General features: G+C 46.6%; 1 protein-coding gene and 1 pseudogene across 2 annotated transcripts in view; one reads left to right on the top strand and one right to left on the bottom strand.

Annotated features, from left to right (window-relative positions):
• ACO2 (aconitase 2) overlaps positions 1–13,233 on the top strand; it is a 37,301-nt gene that overhangs the window by 17,836 nt on the left and 6,232 nt on the right. Inside the window, exons 3-9 of the mRNA XM_080938991.1 lie at positions 2,917–3,175; positions 4,690–4,782; positions 9,105–9,263; positions 9,483–9,633; positions 10,414–10,518; positions 11,457–11,548; positions 12,792–12,897. Of these exons, the coding sequence (XP_080795117.1) occupies positions 2,917–3,175; positions 4,690–4,782; positions 9,105–9,263; positions 9,483–9,633; positions 10,414–10,518; positions 11,457–11,548; positions 12,792–12,897 (965 nt within the window). The remainder of the gene's footprint in view (positions 1–2,916; positions 3,176–4,689; positions 4,783–9,104; positions 9,264–9,482; positions 9,634–10,413; positions 10,519–11,456; positions 11,549–12,791; positions 12,898–13,233) is intronic.
• LOC308438102 (heterogeneous nuclear ribonucleoprotein A3-like) lies at positions 1,153–2,530 on the bottom strand (annotated as a pseudogene). The gene is made up of 2 exons: positions 1,583–2,530; positions 1,153–1,183 (listed from the first exon to the last, which is right to left on the bottom strand). The product of its transcript is annotated as a heterogeneous nuclear ribonucleoprotein A3-like (transcript).

Below are 13,233 nucleotides of genomic sequence, written 5' to 3'. Positions count from 1 at the left end.
ATGTCTTTGTTTGTTTGAGAGGGTAGAATCCTACTCTGGAGTCCTGACCTTTCTTGACTGTTCAAGGCTCATCTTACACATCTGGCAGTCCTGTCACCTCAGACTCCTGAACGCTGAGAGTACAGAGCTACTATGTCCTACTTTTTAATAAAGCTGTTTGAAAACAAGAGCACCATGTAAGCATGGTAGCAGGTATCTGCAAATTCTAGTGTACCTGTAATTCTAACACTAAGGAAGTCAAGGTAGTTGGTTCTTGAGCTTGAGGCCAACCTGGGCTATAAAGTAAATTCTGCCCCCGGCCCCCACTGAAGAGGTAGGGGGTATGGGGTATGCTCCATGAAGGTACAGTGAGACCTGGGGACAAGGGGGGTGCCTCTGGGGGACCCATGTTGGGAATCCCTTTCCCCCAAGGGACCAACCACACGACGGTATAGTACAGAATAGAGTTTATTCAGGGCATGGGGAAGGGAGGTAAGAGGGTGGTAGGGGCAGAGAGAGAAGAGAGGAGTAGAGAAGTAGAGGCCGGCCATGAGCATCTGGAGGGGGGTTATGGTGAGAGGAGGGACAAAGGGGATAGGGCAAGAGCAAGAGGGCAAGAGAGGGAGGAGGGGGCAAGCAGCCCCTTTTATAGGGCCAGGTAACTGTAGGGCAGAACATACCTGACTGTTGCCAGGTAACTGTGGGGTAGGGTTTACAGAATTCCAACACCCCTCCATCCCCTCAAAAAAGCAGGACAAAGGGGCTAGAGAGAATTAAGTCAATAGGTGTTTCTTTACAGTTAACTTTAGCAAAATCCATATAAGATAGTAAATTAACAATGATCTTCTTTACTTGTTAACTTATAAAGAAACACCTTCAAAACTGCATCTTGTTAAAGTTTCTGTACTAAAGTGTAGAAAATCTGAAGTACAAATATTGAAAAGTTAAAAATTTCTTAATTTTTTAAAAAGATGTATTTATTTTATGAGTACACTGTAGCTGTCTTCAGACACACCAGTAGAGAGCATCAGATCCCATTACAGATGGTTGTGAGTCACCATGTGGTTGCTGAGAATTGAACTCAGGACCTCTGGAAGAGCAGTCAGTGCTCTTAACCCCTGAGCCATCTCTCCAGCCCAAAATTTCTTAATTTTATTATTCCTGGTACCACTACTACAAGTTACAGGGCAATATACCTGATGTACTGAAAAGGAGAAGAAAAAGACAAAGCTATAACAGAGAAAAGACCTCAGGAATGGACATCTAACTGACACTGCATTGCATTAATCACATTTTGCCAACTGTGGCCCTGAACAGGAAGGGTTTTCTGTTTAAGCTGCAGTAACTTTTCTGACTGTGGATCATTGTTCCTCCTGTGGCAGATTGTTACAGTTCCTCTAATGCATTTAGGAGGACTGTCTCAGAGTAACCTGCAGCTTTCCTGACAACTCCATTTCTCTCTCTCCTGCTAAGAACTGTAGCCATTTGTTTTACTTTAAAACCTGCTGGGGCTGGAGAGATGGCTCAGCCCTCTTCTGGTGTGTCTGAAGACAGCTACAGTGTGCTTATATATAATAAATTAAGAAACAAAAAACAAAAAAACCTTCTGCTACCATATTCACCACTTTTACCTCCAGATCCATAGCCACCTCCTGAGCTTCTTCCACCAAAACTGCCTCCTTCATGGGTCCATAATTTGATTGTTGCTGTCCACTATAATTCCCAAAGTCATTATAGTTCCCACCACCATCATAGTTACCCCCACCCAAATTTCCTCCTTCACTGTAACCATCATCTCCTCCTCCTCCACCATCTTGGTTTTTATATCCCAGCCCACCACCTCCATAACCTCTTCTACTACTGTAACCAGGACCACCACCATAGTTCCACCATCACCTCCACCACCACAGCCTCCTCTTCCACCGAAGTTTCTTTCACCACCTCCAAAGTTTCCTCCACGACCCATAAAGTTGCCAGATCCACCTCCATGACCTCTCTGTGATCCAGCAGACTGCATCTCTTGTTTAGAAAGAGCCCTTTTCACTTTACAGTTATGCCCATTAATAGTGTGGTATTTCTGAACAACAATTTTATCAACTGTGTTATGAGCATCAAAAGTTACAAAACAAATCCTCTCTTTTTCCACTCTGCCTGTCTTCCATAACTTCTGTGGTTTCAAGTTTGCCATACTTTTCAAAGTAGTCTCTCACTTTATATTCTTCCATATCCTCTTTAATACCACCAACAGCAACTTTCTTCACCGTTAAGTGGGCAACAGGCTTCACAGAATCCTCTCTAGAAACAGCTCTCTTTGGTTCCACCACACGCCCATCAACCTGGTGTGGCCGAGCACACATTGCAGCACCCACCTCTTCAACACAAGAGTAGGTCACAAAACCAAAGCCTCTGGAACTCTCATAACCACACAGTCTGTAAGTGTGCCCCACTCCTCAAAATGTTCTCTTAAGCTGTCATCTGTGGTTTCGAAGCTCAGCCCACCAATAAACAGCTTCCTCAGCTGCTCTGGTTCCTTTGTATTATGGTCCTCCATTTTAAGACTGGACTCACCTCTTCCAATTTGAGTTCAATATTGTTTGTTTGTTTGTTTGTGTTTTTAAGCAGGGCTTTATGTAACCCAAACTTGTCTTTGGCTTGCTACATAGCCAAGAATAATTCTAAATTCCTGATCCCTGAGCCCTGCCTCCCATGATGCTGACATTCATTTGTTCTTTAAGTAAATCTCAAAGAACCACAGTGAATACCGGGTAGTTCCATGTGTCCTGGAGATTCCATGCAGAACAGCACTGATTTGTTTCTGCCCAAGAGGAACTTGGGATCCTTCACACAGATGATTCTGTGCCTGCTCACTGCCACACACGAGAGAGAGAAGCTGTGCCGGGCTGAGTCACAAAGCCTCTGCCTTCTTTCTGTCCACAGGTTGAACCGGCCTCTTACTCTCTCAGAGAAGATTGTGTATGGACACCTGGATGACCCAGCCAACCAGGAGATTGAGCGGGGAAAGACATACCTGCGTCTACGGCCCGACCGGGTGGCCATGCAGGATGCAACAGCCCAGATGGCTATGCTCCAGTTCATTAGCAGTGGACTGCCCAAGGTGGCTGTGCCATCAACCATCCACTGCGATCATCTGATCGAGGCCCAGCTTGGGGGTGAGAAAGACCTGCGCAGGGCCAAGGTGAGCTTGTGGTTGGGTGTGGGATGGGGGAAGGAAGAAAGAGCCCAGGTTGCAGAATGCTGAGGCACTGCTACTGAGCTGCTTGTGGCACTGATGGTCTGAGGATGGACCAGAGCCTCACCTATGACAGGCAAGTGCTCTACCACTGAGCCATTCCACAGCCCTGGGGCTTAACATTTTTAAGGCTTGCTTTTAATTCTTCCTAATACTAGAAATGAAATCTTACTACTGTCGTGGCTTACTTTCAACCTGAATTTCAGAGAGACATGAAGATTTAGAAGGGGATTGATAATACTAGCCCACGGACAAGTAGTGATCTGTCTAGAATCACAGAAAGTTCCAGGCTGTTTCAGTGTCACTTGTGGAACACTCACCCTCCCACAAACACGCAAATGCACCTACCCTCCTGCCCTGTGTCCCAGTTTTACAAGTAACTGGTTAGTAAAAGACAAGGCCAGTGTGTTAATTATTAATAAGGAAGGGATCTCTCTGGTTACACAACTTGCCTGTCATTCTTTCAGCTGGGGAACCAAGTGGACTTTCAGAAGGATGAACTAGCTGGTCAGAGTTGAAATGAAATTGATTTCAGGTTTTTTTTTTTTTTTTATCAAGAGTAGACCCTCCTTTTCAACAACACTAGAGTCTGCCGTGGCGCTGTCCCTCTTGTCACTAGTCAGCCTCACGTGTCCATGGTCTTGCTTCATTATAGAAAGTTGGCCTACAAATGCCAGGCTGGATGGGAATATTGATCCCAGCCTTTTCAGATCAGTGGCCCAGCCAGGTAGGGCCTATAAAACACCTTACCCAGTAACTGCGCACCTACTCTACGCTCACAGGAGCTCATAGGTAGAATCTTACACCCTTTTTAGAGGTAACAGTTTTGGATTCTGTCAGGATTCTCCAGTTATGTAGTTGAACAAGCCTCATTGGAGCCTCTGGTTTTCCATCTCTAAAGTCAGTTTGACAGCAGTCTTGTCCCCACGTCCTAAGTGGGTTGTGGGGCTGTTTACCACAATATTATTTGCGATCAGTAAGTGTTAGCTGAGAGTTTAGACAGGTACCCACCACTCAGTGGAGAAACAAAACTAAGATGAACTCTTGGTTTCCTTATTTTCCTTTGATAGTCCCAGTCACCCTATGTACCTTTGTAGACATGGAATATCCCTTTGTCATTGGTCCTCTCTAGAGAGCTGAGTGCCAGAGAAGCCATTGGCAATTATCCTGACCTATTACTTCTACAAGGAAACTGAGGCACACACCAAAGCAGAGATTTGTTACCAAATTACCACCCTAGCTAGGTGTCATGGAACTGGAGCAGTCTACTCCCCTATCTCTCTCCCTTGGCCACCAGCTGGAACCACAGGCCAGTGGCCAAGCCTACTGGGGTTATTTTTAGAAGGCCTGCAAGAGAAGACTTGTCTTCATGGTACCAGCATGTCATTGGGGGAGGGAATCCAGAGTATGAGGTCATCCCAGATCAAACTAATGCTCTGCTTGTTGATTTGTTTTAATAGGACATAAACCAGGAAGTATACAATTTCCTGGCAACTGCAGGTGCCAAGTATGGCGTGGGCTTCTGGAGGCCTGGATCTGGAATCATTCACCAGGTGATGCACAACTTAGCTTACCTTTATAAGGGGCCCAAGCCCAGGTTGCACTCTGGTAATGGGACAGAATGTTCCATGCGTGCTGGTGACTTGAGGCTTGGGAGAGCTGGGTAAGAATTCTGGTGGCTTTGTCACCCTGGGTACTGGGGTCAGAGGTATACAACTGCCGTTTACAAGGGTATAAATGCTTGAGAACATGTTTGGTGGAAGGGACAGAAGTTAGATATGTTGATTCACACCTGTATCCTTTATATGGTGTTGGGGAATCCTAGATGTACTCCTGAGCTACATACATTAACATGTTTTTTTTGTGTGTATTGTTTTCTCATAAGTGTTAAGTCCAGTTGTGTAGGGAGCTGATCCAGGGGATGCAAAGCCCTATTCTGACTTCCGCAGGCAGGAGGTATTCATGAGGTGTGCAGACAAACATAGAAGCAAAATGTCATATACATAAGTAAATCTAGAAGTATTTTTTAAATAAAAAATAATTACAATTTTTTGTGATGCTGGGGTATTGAATGCACAGCAAGCACTATGCCAATTGAGCTATTTTCCATGATAAATATAAAAGTTATCAGGATATAACTAGTACTTACCATGATCTTCTGAAGAGGTTTTATTATAACATACTTTGGAAATGAGGAAAGTGAGGCAGAGAGTAATATCCTCACCCAGTGAGAGCCTCCTGGGTAACTGTGCACTAGGGATGTGGGCCTGAGGGAGTGCCCTGCTCCACCAGGATGTTCTGCTCTGCCACCTGTATCAACAGGGAGCACATCCCATCCCATCCCTGCCCAGAGCACTGCTTAGTCCCTTTACCAGTGGAACTCTGCAGGAAGAAGTACTGAAAGTCGAGCACCAAACTGGTGTTTAATTCAGAAGATAATTTGGTCCATAAAGCTATATATAGTAGGCACACCTATAATCCCAGCATTCAGGAGGCTGTAGCAAGAGGTTTGTGAGCTTGAGGGCATCCTGGGCTACAATGCTGAGTTCTAAAGATCCTGACCTACAATGTGAAATTCTTTCTCAAAAAAAATAAAAGTCAGCCAGACAGGGTAGCACACAACTTTCATCCCAATGTTGGAGGGGGCAGAGGCTGGTAGAGTTCAAGGCCAGAGTAGACTACATACAAGGCCTTGACTCAAAAACAAACAAACAAACAAACAAAACAAAAACAAAAAATTGTTGCATGTGTGTGTTTGAGGGAGGTATTGCTTTCCTTCCATTAAAGGGAGCTGTTGGACTAAACTGGTACATGCCTATTAGCCATCCATTCTCTATGTATGGGATCTGTTCTGCATTTCGAAAGTGACTCTTCCCCTATATCCATCCTAGGCCTTGATGCCTGCTTCCTTATAGAGGAGCTGAGTCAGGCTGACTGTGCTTAGGCCCTTGGCTATGCCCATCTCTGACACCAGAGCCAAGAATGAATTACTACTTTGCCCTTTAGGACAGATATGCCAGGGTTACATGTCACACAGTCTGTAAGGACAGAGTGTGTCTCTGCAATGGGGCATAAAGGCATATGGACCTACCCTTGGTTAGCCTTTTGGTATGGAGGGCACCCCAATCCAGGTATCCCCCATTCCATTTTAGGTCACAGGCCTAGGCCTCTTTGGCAGATCTTAAACCAAAGTGTGGGGCTGTGAGTGGTGGCTGATCATACCTGCTCTTTGCTGTCTATGAAGCACTCAGCATGATTCTTATAAACATCTTCAGGAACCATGTATTTTAGTTTCTATACTATTGTTGTGAAGAGACACCATGACCAAGATAACTGTTACAAGAGAAAGCATTTGAATGGGGCTGGCTTACAGCTTCAGAGGTTTAGTCCATTTCCATCATGGCAGGTAGCATAACAGCAGACACTGGAGCAGTGACTGAGATCTACATTCTGATCCCTAGACAGAGATCAAGACTTTGGGCATGGTGTGGGTTTTTCAAATCTCAAAGGCCACCCACCCCATTGACACACTTCCTCTAACAAGGCCACACTTCCTGATCACCACCTCCCTTTAAGATTTATTTATTATATATAAGTGCACTGTAGCTGTTTTCAGATGCACCAGAAGAGGACATCAGATCCCATTACAGATGGTTGTGAGCCACCGTGTGTGGTTGCTGGGAATCGAACTGAGGACCTATGGAAGAGCAGTCAGTGGTCTTAACCACTGAGCCATCTCTCCAACCCCCTCCTGATCCTTTTAATCTTTTTAAATAGTGCCACTTGCTGGTGACTAGCATTCAAGCATATGAGCCTAGGGGTTCCATTATTATTCAGACCATCACACCATGTGTGTCATGTGGCTTTACTTTTCTGTCCCTCGATGTCAGGCTGTCAGCAGCTTTCATTCAGATGGAGCTCCATCCCTTCCCCTGTTGAGCTGGCAGACCCTGCTCCTCTGCAGCTTCACTTTCTAATCTACCTGTTTAATCTCCTGGTCTTTACACACCCTGTACTCAGGCTCCAGGTGAACTGTTATGGGCCACTTTGAATTTCCCAGCATATGCTCAGTTCTTTTCCACTATGTCATGAGCTACATAGGCACAGGGATTGTGTCGCTAAGGATAGGGCCAGGTGACTACAGGATTGGGCCTCAGTGTTTGTATGTGTTGTGTATGTAGATGGTTGAATTTCTAATGTGATGTTATGTTAGTAGAATAGTGTAGAAAATACATTTTTCTACTGGGCGTGATGGTGCATGCCTGTAATTTCAGCACTTAGGAGCTGAAGGAGATGGTTCCCAAATTCAAGAGCCTGTCTCATAACAGACAAAATATACTTCTCAACCCTTAACCCATTTACCTAGCAACACTCATAGGTTGGTGAGGTCATTATCATAGCTGGCTCGTTGTGATGCTAGTCACTACCAACACTAGACAATTTACATTGGGCGGAAAAGGACAATGTAGTCCTTAGGTTGACATTAACCTCTCCTCCTGGACGGTAGCTACATGTGTGTCTACACCATGCTCACCACCATGAACTCCATGCAACTCACCTTCATGAGTTACTTCTTACCCTCTGGTCTGTAAGGATTGCTGCTCTCACATCTTTGCATCTGACCGAGACAAAAGGGAGGAAATGGATAGTGGTACTGGCCGGCTCTATCCATCTAGATGCCACAGTTTGAGGAAAGTGTCAGCCCTCCAGCCTTCTTCATCTCCAAGGGATGAAGGCCCTTCATGCCATGCTGAGTCCATGGGTAGATGTCTCACTTCCTGTGGCTACGTGGGTTTCTGTGATAACCTAGGGACCCTGTCCACATTCAGTGCTAATAGTTTGTAGAGCCTCTCACATCTCTCCTCACCCTTGTTCTTCCTAGTGTCCAGGAGTGGGCTAATTTCACCAGGCATATGAGCAGAACCCCCCAGGTGAAGGATCATCTTGCAAAATAATAAAATATTGCCTCTCCCAGCTGGATGACATGCCGTCATTCAGTCATCACGGTGGTCTAGCGAGATGGCAGCTGTTAGTGTAGAAGACGAAGCTGAAGCCTCAAGAGGTTAAGTGTCTTGCCCAAGGCCTCTCAAAAACTAGTGGGCGGGGATGGGGGCAAAAACCCAGGCACAGAGTGGGCTGGACATTAGCTCAGAAGGACTCTCCCATGAATCTGGCACCTTGGAGGGACCTGAGCCATGGGCAGAACTGATGTGGGTACAGCCCTGCTTTCTTACCCATGTTCTAGAGATCACTCATGCCCTGGCCTTCACAGCTAGGAGGGGCTTTTGATAGAGCAGCCCTGCCAAACAGGCTGAGTGATGTCTCCAGGGTATGACAGCCTGGGAGGCAGGCTGTGTACTTCTCAGACACTGGAGAGCTGCTGGCATCTCGGGACTTATTTAAATTCCTGTGGGGACTGAAGCTAGTTCCTGGCACAACTGTCTTCCCTGTGAGAAGCCTGAGAGGCAGACCACCTACCCTGGACTGTTCATACCATAGGGCTGAGCATCTGTCAGGATCTTTTTCCAGGCCCATCACAGGACACATTCTTACACGTCAGTTTGTCCCATTTTTACCCATCCTGAGGTTAAGATGACCTGAGTACTTTTTCACTGTAGATGAGGAGACTGAGGTATGGGGAGGCAGTTACGGGCCCAAGTCACACAGTAGGAACTATTAAAGCTATTCATGAGTCTGGCCACCTGGACATGTAGGTATAGCCTAAATGAGGCTGTCCCTAACCCGTACTTGAAGAGTACTTGGGCATGGCTGGGTGTCTGGTGTTAGTGGGGGTAGTTCTGTACCTTCTTTTTGGGGTCCAACTTCAATTCTGTCCTGAAGATTTCTAAGCTTAAGATCTTTGGTTATTTTTCAGATCATTCTAGAAAACTATGCATACCCTGGAGTTCTTCTGATTGGCACTGACTCCCACACTCCCAATGGTGGTGGCCTAGGAGGCATCTGCATTGGAGTAGGGGGTGCTGATGCTGTGGATGTCATGGCTGGGATCCCCTGGGAGCTCAAGTGTCCCAAGGTGAGAGAAAGGGAAAAACTTGCTCTAGCCTAGCTAGAAGGGAGACTGGTGGGAATACATAAGGAACTGTGGGTCTGGGATTGATGAGCCAGACTAGATTCTCTTTGTGAGGAGTGGGGCTGAAGAAGAATACAAGGGAATATAAGCTCCTTACATGATTCCTCCCTGGAACATGGTGTGTGGGTGTAATGCCTGTACTTATCTAACCTACTGTTTCAGGTGATTGGTGTGAAGCTGACAGGCTCCCTCTCTGGTTGGACCTCACCCAAAGATGTGATCCTGAAAGTGGCAGGCATCCTCACGGTGAAAGGCGGCACAGGTGCTATTGTGGAATACCATGGACCCGGTGTCGACTCCATCTCCTGCACTGGTGAGGATGGCAGTCCCTCAGTGCCTCTACCTCTGGACCACAGCTCATGGACCTGAAGCAGTAGTTAAAGTGGTCTTCCGTAGAGGCTGTCCAAACTGTGTGGGCTGAGAATAGTTATGCAGAGGTGGAGGTCAGGCTAGAGACTACCTGCTGATCTAATGGAACAACTGAAACTACTGTAACAGCCCAGCATTGGGGGGCAGAGGCAGGCAGATCTGAGTTCAAGGACAGCCAGGGCTACACGGAGAAACCCTGTCTCAAAAAAAAACAAAAACCTTCTGAGTTCAAGCAGCCTTCATATCTGTGCTTCCCAAGTAGCTAGGACTTAAGCTTATGCTCTGTACCCAATTTATTTCATTCTTATTGTTCAAACTCCAAAAGTTATTTTTGTAGTACCCTGCCTGATGTGACTGAAAGGGGCAGGATTCCAGGTAGACAGACCGAGACCTAAATCAGGTGCCACCATTTATTTCTTTATAACGATCTTGAACTACTCTAAGCAGTGACTGGCCACGTCCATGTTCAGTACACAAGGGCTGTGTGCTCTGCTGAGTAGGAAAGCTAGACTTTGAGTAGAATTCTGCTTGTGAAGGCTGAGATCGCTTCATTGGCCGTGGGATTTGAGAGATGGGTACCTGTTGCTACTAGGTGGCCTTCTAGGTCAGGAAGGAAGTGATGCAGCTCATTTGTATAAAGAGCCATGTTCCCACCCAGCAGGTTCAGGGTTCCACACCTAGCTGCCTAGTAGCCTCATGCTTTGGACTCGTTGTTTCTCCGCAGGCATGGCAACAATCTGCAATATGGGTGCAGAAATCGGGGCCACTACATCAGTGTTCCCATACAACCACAGGATGAAAAAGTACCTGAGCAAAACAGGCCGAGCAGGTGAGCTCATAGGGGCAGGGTGAGCACCCAGCTATGCTGTAATAGCTGTACTGTCCTGTAGGCATGGTATCCCTCGGTTGGCTGTCATGCAGAGGCCCAGAGGTCCCTGCAGGTGTGTGTGACTGTTTCTAGTTATGTCTTCAGCTTGTGAAAGGGTCTGGCATCCAAATTATCTCTGCTACAGGTTATCCATGTAAGTTTCACAGGCTGGTCTTTTCTTGCCTAGTCCCCAGTGCCCCCTACAGGAAGCTCTGGAAATGACATGGGTGTCTTCTGTATAACTGCTCTCTGATTGAGGGAACTGCCCAGCTTCCCCCAGCAACTTTCAAGCTTCTTGTAGGTTTCTTTGAAGCTCAAACAAGGAAATAAAGGGCTAGAACCTGGTAAGGCAGGCAAATGGGTAGGTACTGCAGGTTAGAGACCCTGAGAAGCTGAGAGCTTCCTGAGTCCTAACTGGACTTATCTCTTTTTATCCAGTGACTTCTTAGAAATTCTGCTCCTTACCAGTGTGTGGTGGCGCACACCTTTAAACCCAGCCCTGGGGAGGCAAGTGCAGGTAGATCTCTGAGTTCAAGGCCAATATGAGCTACAGAGTGAGTTCCAGGGCAGCCAGTGCTATACAAAGAAACTGTATTAAGAGAATTTTTTTTTTCTGATTTTCACACATGGTGTGGTAGAGCGTGCTTGGAATCACAGCACTTTTTCCATATCCTGTGTCTTTTATGTCTTCCCATTTGAGGCTCACTGACAGCCTCTTCAAGAGGCTGAGCCCCTGGTGGGCAGGAGCAGCATTCTGTACTGTTGGATTTGTCCCTCTGTTGACTTAGTTACAGCCTGAAACCTGCTGTTTGGTAAGTGGCAGGAGGTATCTGGCTCAGGTGTACAAATAAAGTCTTAAAACCAGTTTCTGTTTCATTCTCTTCCCTTGTGGATTCCAGACATTGCCAACCTAGCAGAAGAATTCAAGGATCACTTAGTGCCTGACCCTGGCTGCCAGTATGACCAAGTGATTGAAATTAACCTCAATGAGGTGAGGGAAGAAGTAGGGTTTGGGGGACTGCTTAGGGTGGGGCTTTTATTTTTTAACACTGGGGGGGGGCAGGTCCTACCAACACACCCAGCAAGGCACTTTGGTTCCTGGGGCCTAAATCAGGCAGGAATGGGAGACAGGAATACATGATATTCAGCCATAGGGAAAGCAAGTCTGACATGAGTGTCCATTTGCCGCTCCCCAACTTTAGTGGAGGCCAAGATCTTGCCCTGGGGGCTCACTTTGTTTTGAGTTCTCAGGATAAGCTGCAATGAGTTGGCATCCTGATGCCTGCAGAACAGGTGTTCAGAAAGCTAAGCAAGGGCTTTAGAGCAACAGAAGCCAGGCTGTTCAATGCCAGCCCTGGCTCTGCGGGTCTGTGCAATGTGTAAACCTCACTTCCCCAACTGTGGAACCTAAGGTGGAAATGGGCTGGTAATTCATGTAGTAAGTCTGGTGTGTTGGTGTTGTGTGCTAGGCACTCTGCTGTGCACATATTTGTTAGTCATTCCTCATAAAAAGCATATGGCATGGTCTGCCTGTCAGAAGGTTCCAGTAGGAACATTTTTGGTCTGTCCCAGCCCTTGGTAGCACAGTTGAACTCCAGGTGAGCACACCTGTGTCCCCAGCCCTCTTTGTTGTTGTTTGTTTTTATTATTATTTGGGTTTTGTTGTTGTTTTGAGACAAAGTTTCTCTGGCTATTTTGGAACTTGCTCTATAGACCAGGCTGGCCTCAAACTCAGAGATGGCCAGCCTCTGTCTCCAGAGTGCTGGGATTAAAGGTGTGCCACCACTGCCCGGCTATCACTTCTTAAGAAGGTCTCACTAAGTTACTCATGTTCTCCCTAACTAACCCGGGTGGACTTTTCCTGCCTCAGCCTCTCAAGTCCTCACTATCAGGCCCAGCACCTTCAAAAGCAAATGTAGTTTGAGAGATGATGGACTTGTGAGGCAGATGGCTCAGATTGTTTCTGCACCTCTGTCATCTCCTTCTTGTGACCTGAAGGAGGCCCAGCACTCTAACCTTCAGTTCCTGTGTGTACCGCGTGGAGATGACACAGTCTGATAAGGCTGGGGGGCTAGAAGTGCTGTGAGACCCCAACCTGTTCCCCACTTGTCGCCCATGACAAAGTTTGAGCCCTAAGGATAGACGCCAGTTCCTTCCATGCAAATGGGGAAATCTGTGAAGAAAGTCCATTCCCACTCTTCCTGTCTCTCTGCTCCTTGACCCTGTCTTTTCAGCTAAAGCCACATATCAATGGACCCTTTACCCCTGACTTGGCTCACCCAGTGGCAGACGTGGGCACTGTGGCAGAGAAGGAAGGCTGGCCTCTGGACATCAGAGTAGGTAAGTGCCTTCCACTTTATTGGGTTAATAGGTATCTGGGGACAGTCACCTTCATGGCACTTCTTGGGGCAGGCACTCTGCAGGAGGTCTCGGATTACTCAGATATTACTTGTGCTTGGGGTAGAAAGAATACATGTTTATGTGAAGTACTTCACAAAAAGAGTTTTAAAATACCTCTGACTTATAGCCAGAAATAGTCTTTGAGAATGTTACTTTGTCACTGTTTACATGAACATGCACATCTCTATGTAAATGTACCTTTGTCATGCTGCTGTCTGCACATGTCACACATGCAGACACTGGCACACTGCTTCTGTAGCTCAGCCTGAGTGTCCA

This window comes from Micromys minutus (genome assembly GCF_963924665.1).
Source record: "Micromys minutus genome assembly, chromosome: 27".
NCBI lineage: Eukaryota > Metazoa > Chordata > Mammalia > Rodentia > Muridae > Micromys > Micromys minutus.
The sequence above is the reverse complement of the archived record's forward strand: the minus strand, read 5'-3'. Positions and strand labels throughout refer to the sequence as shown.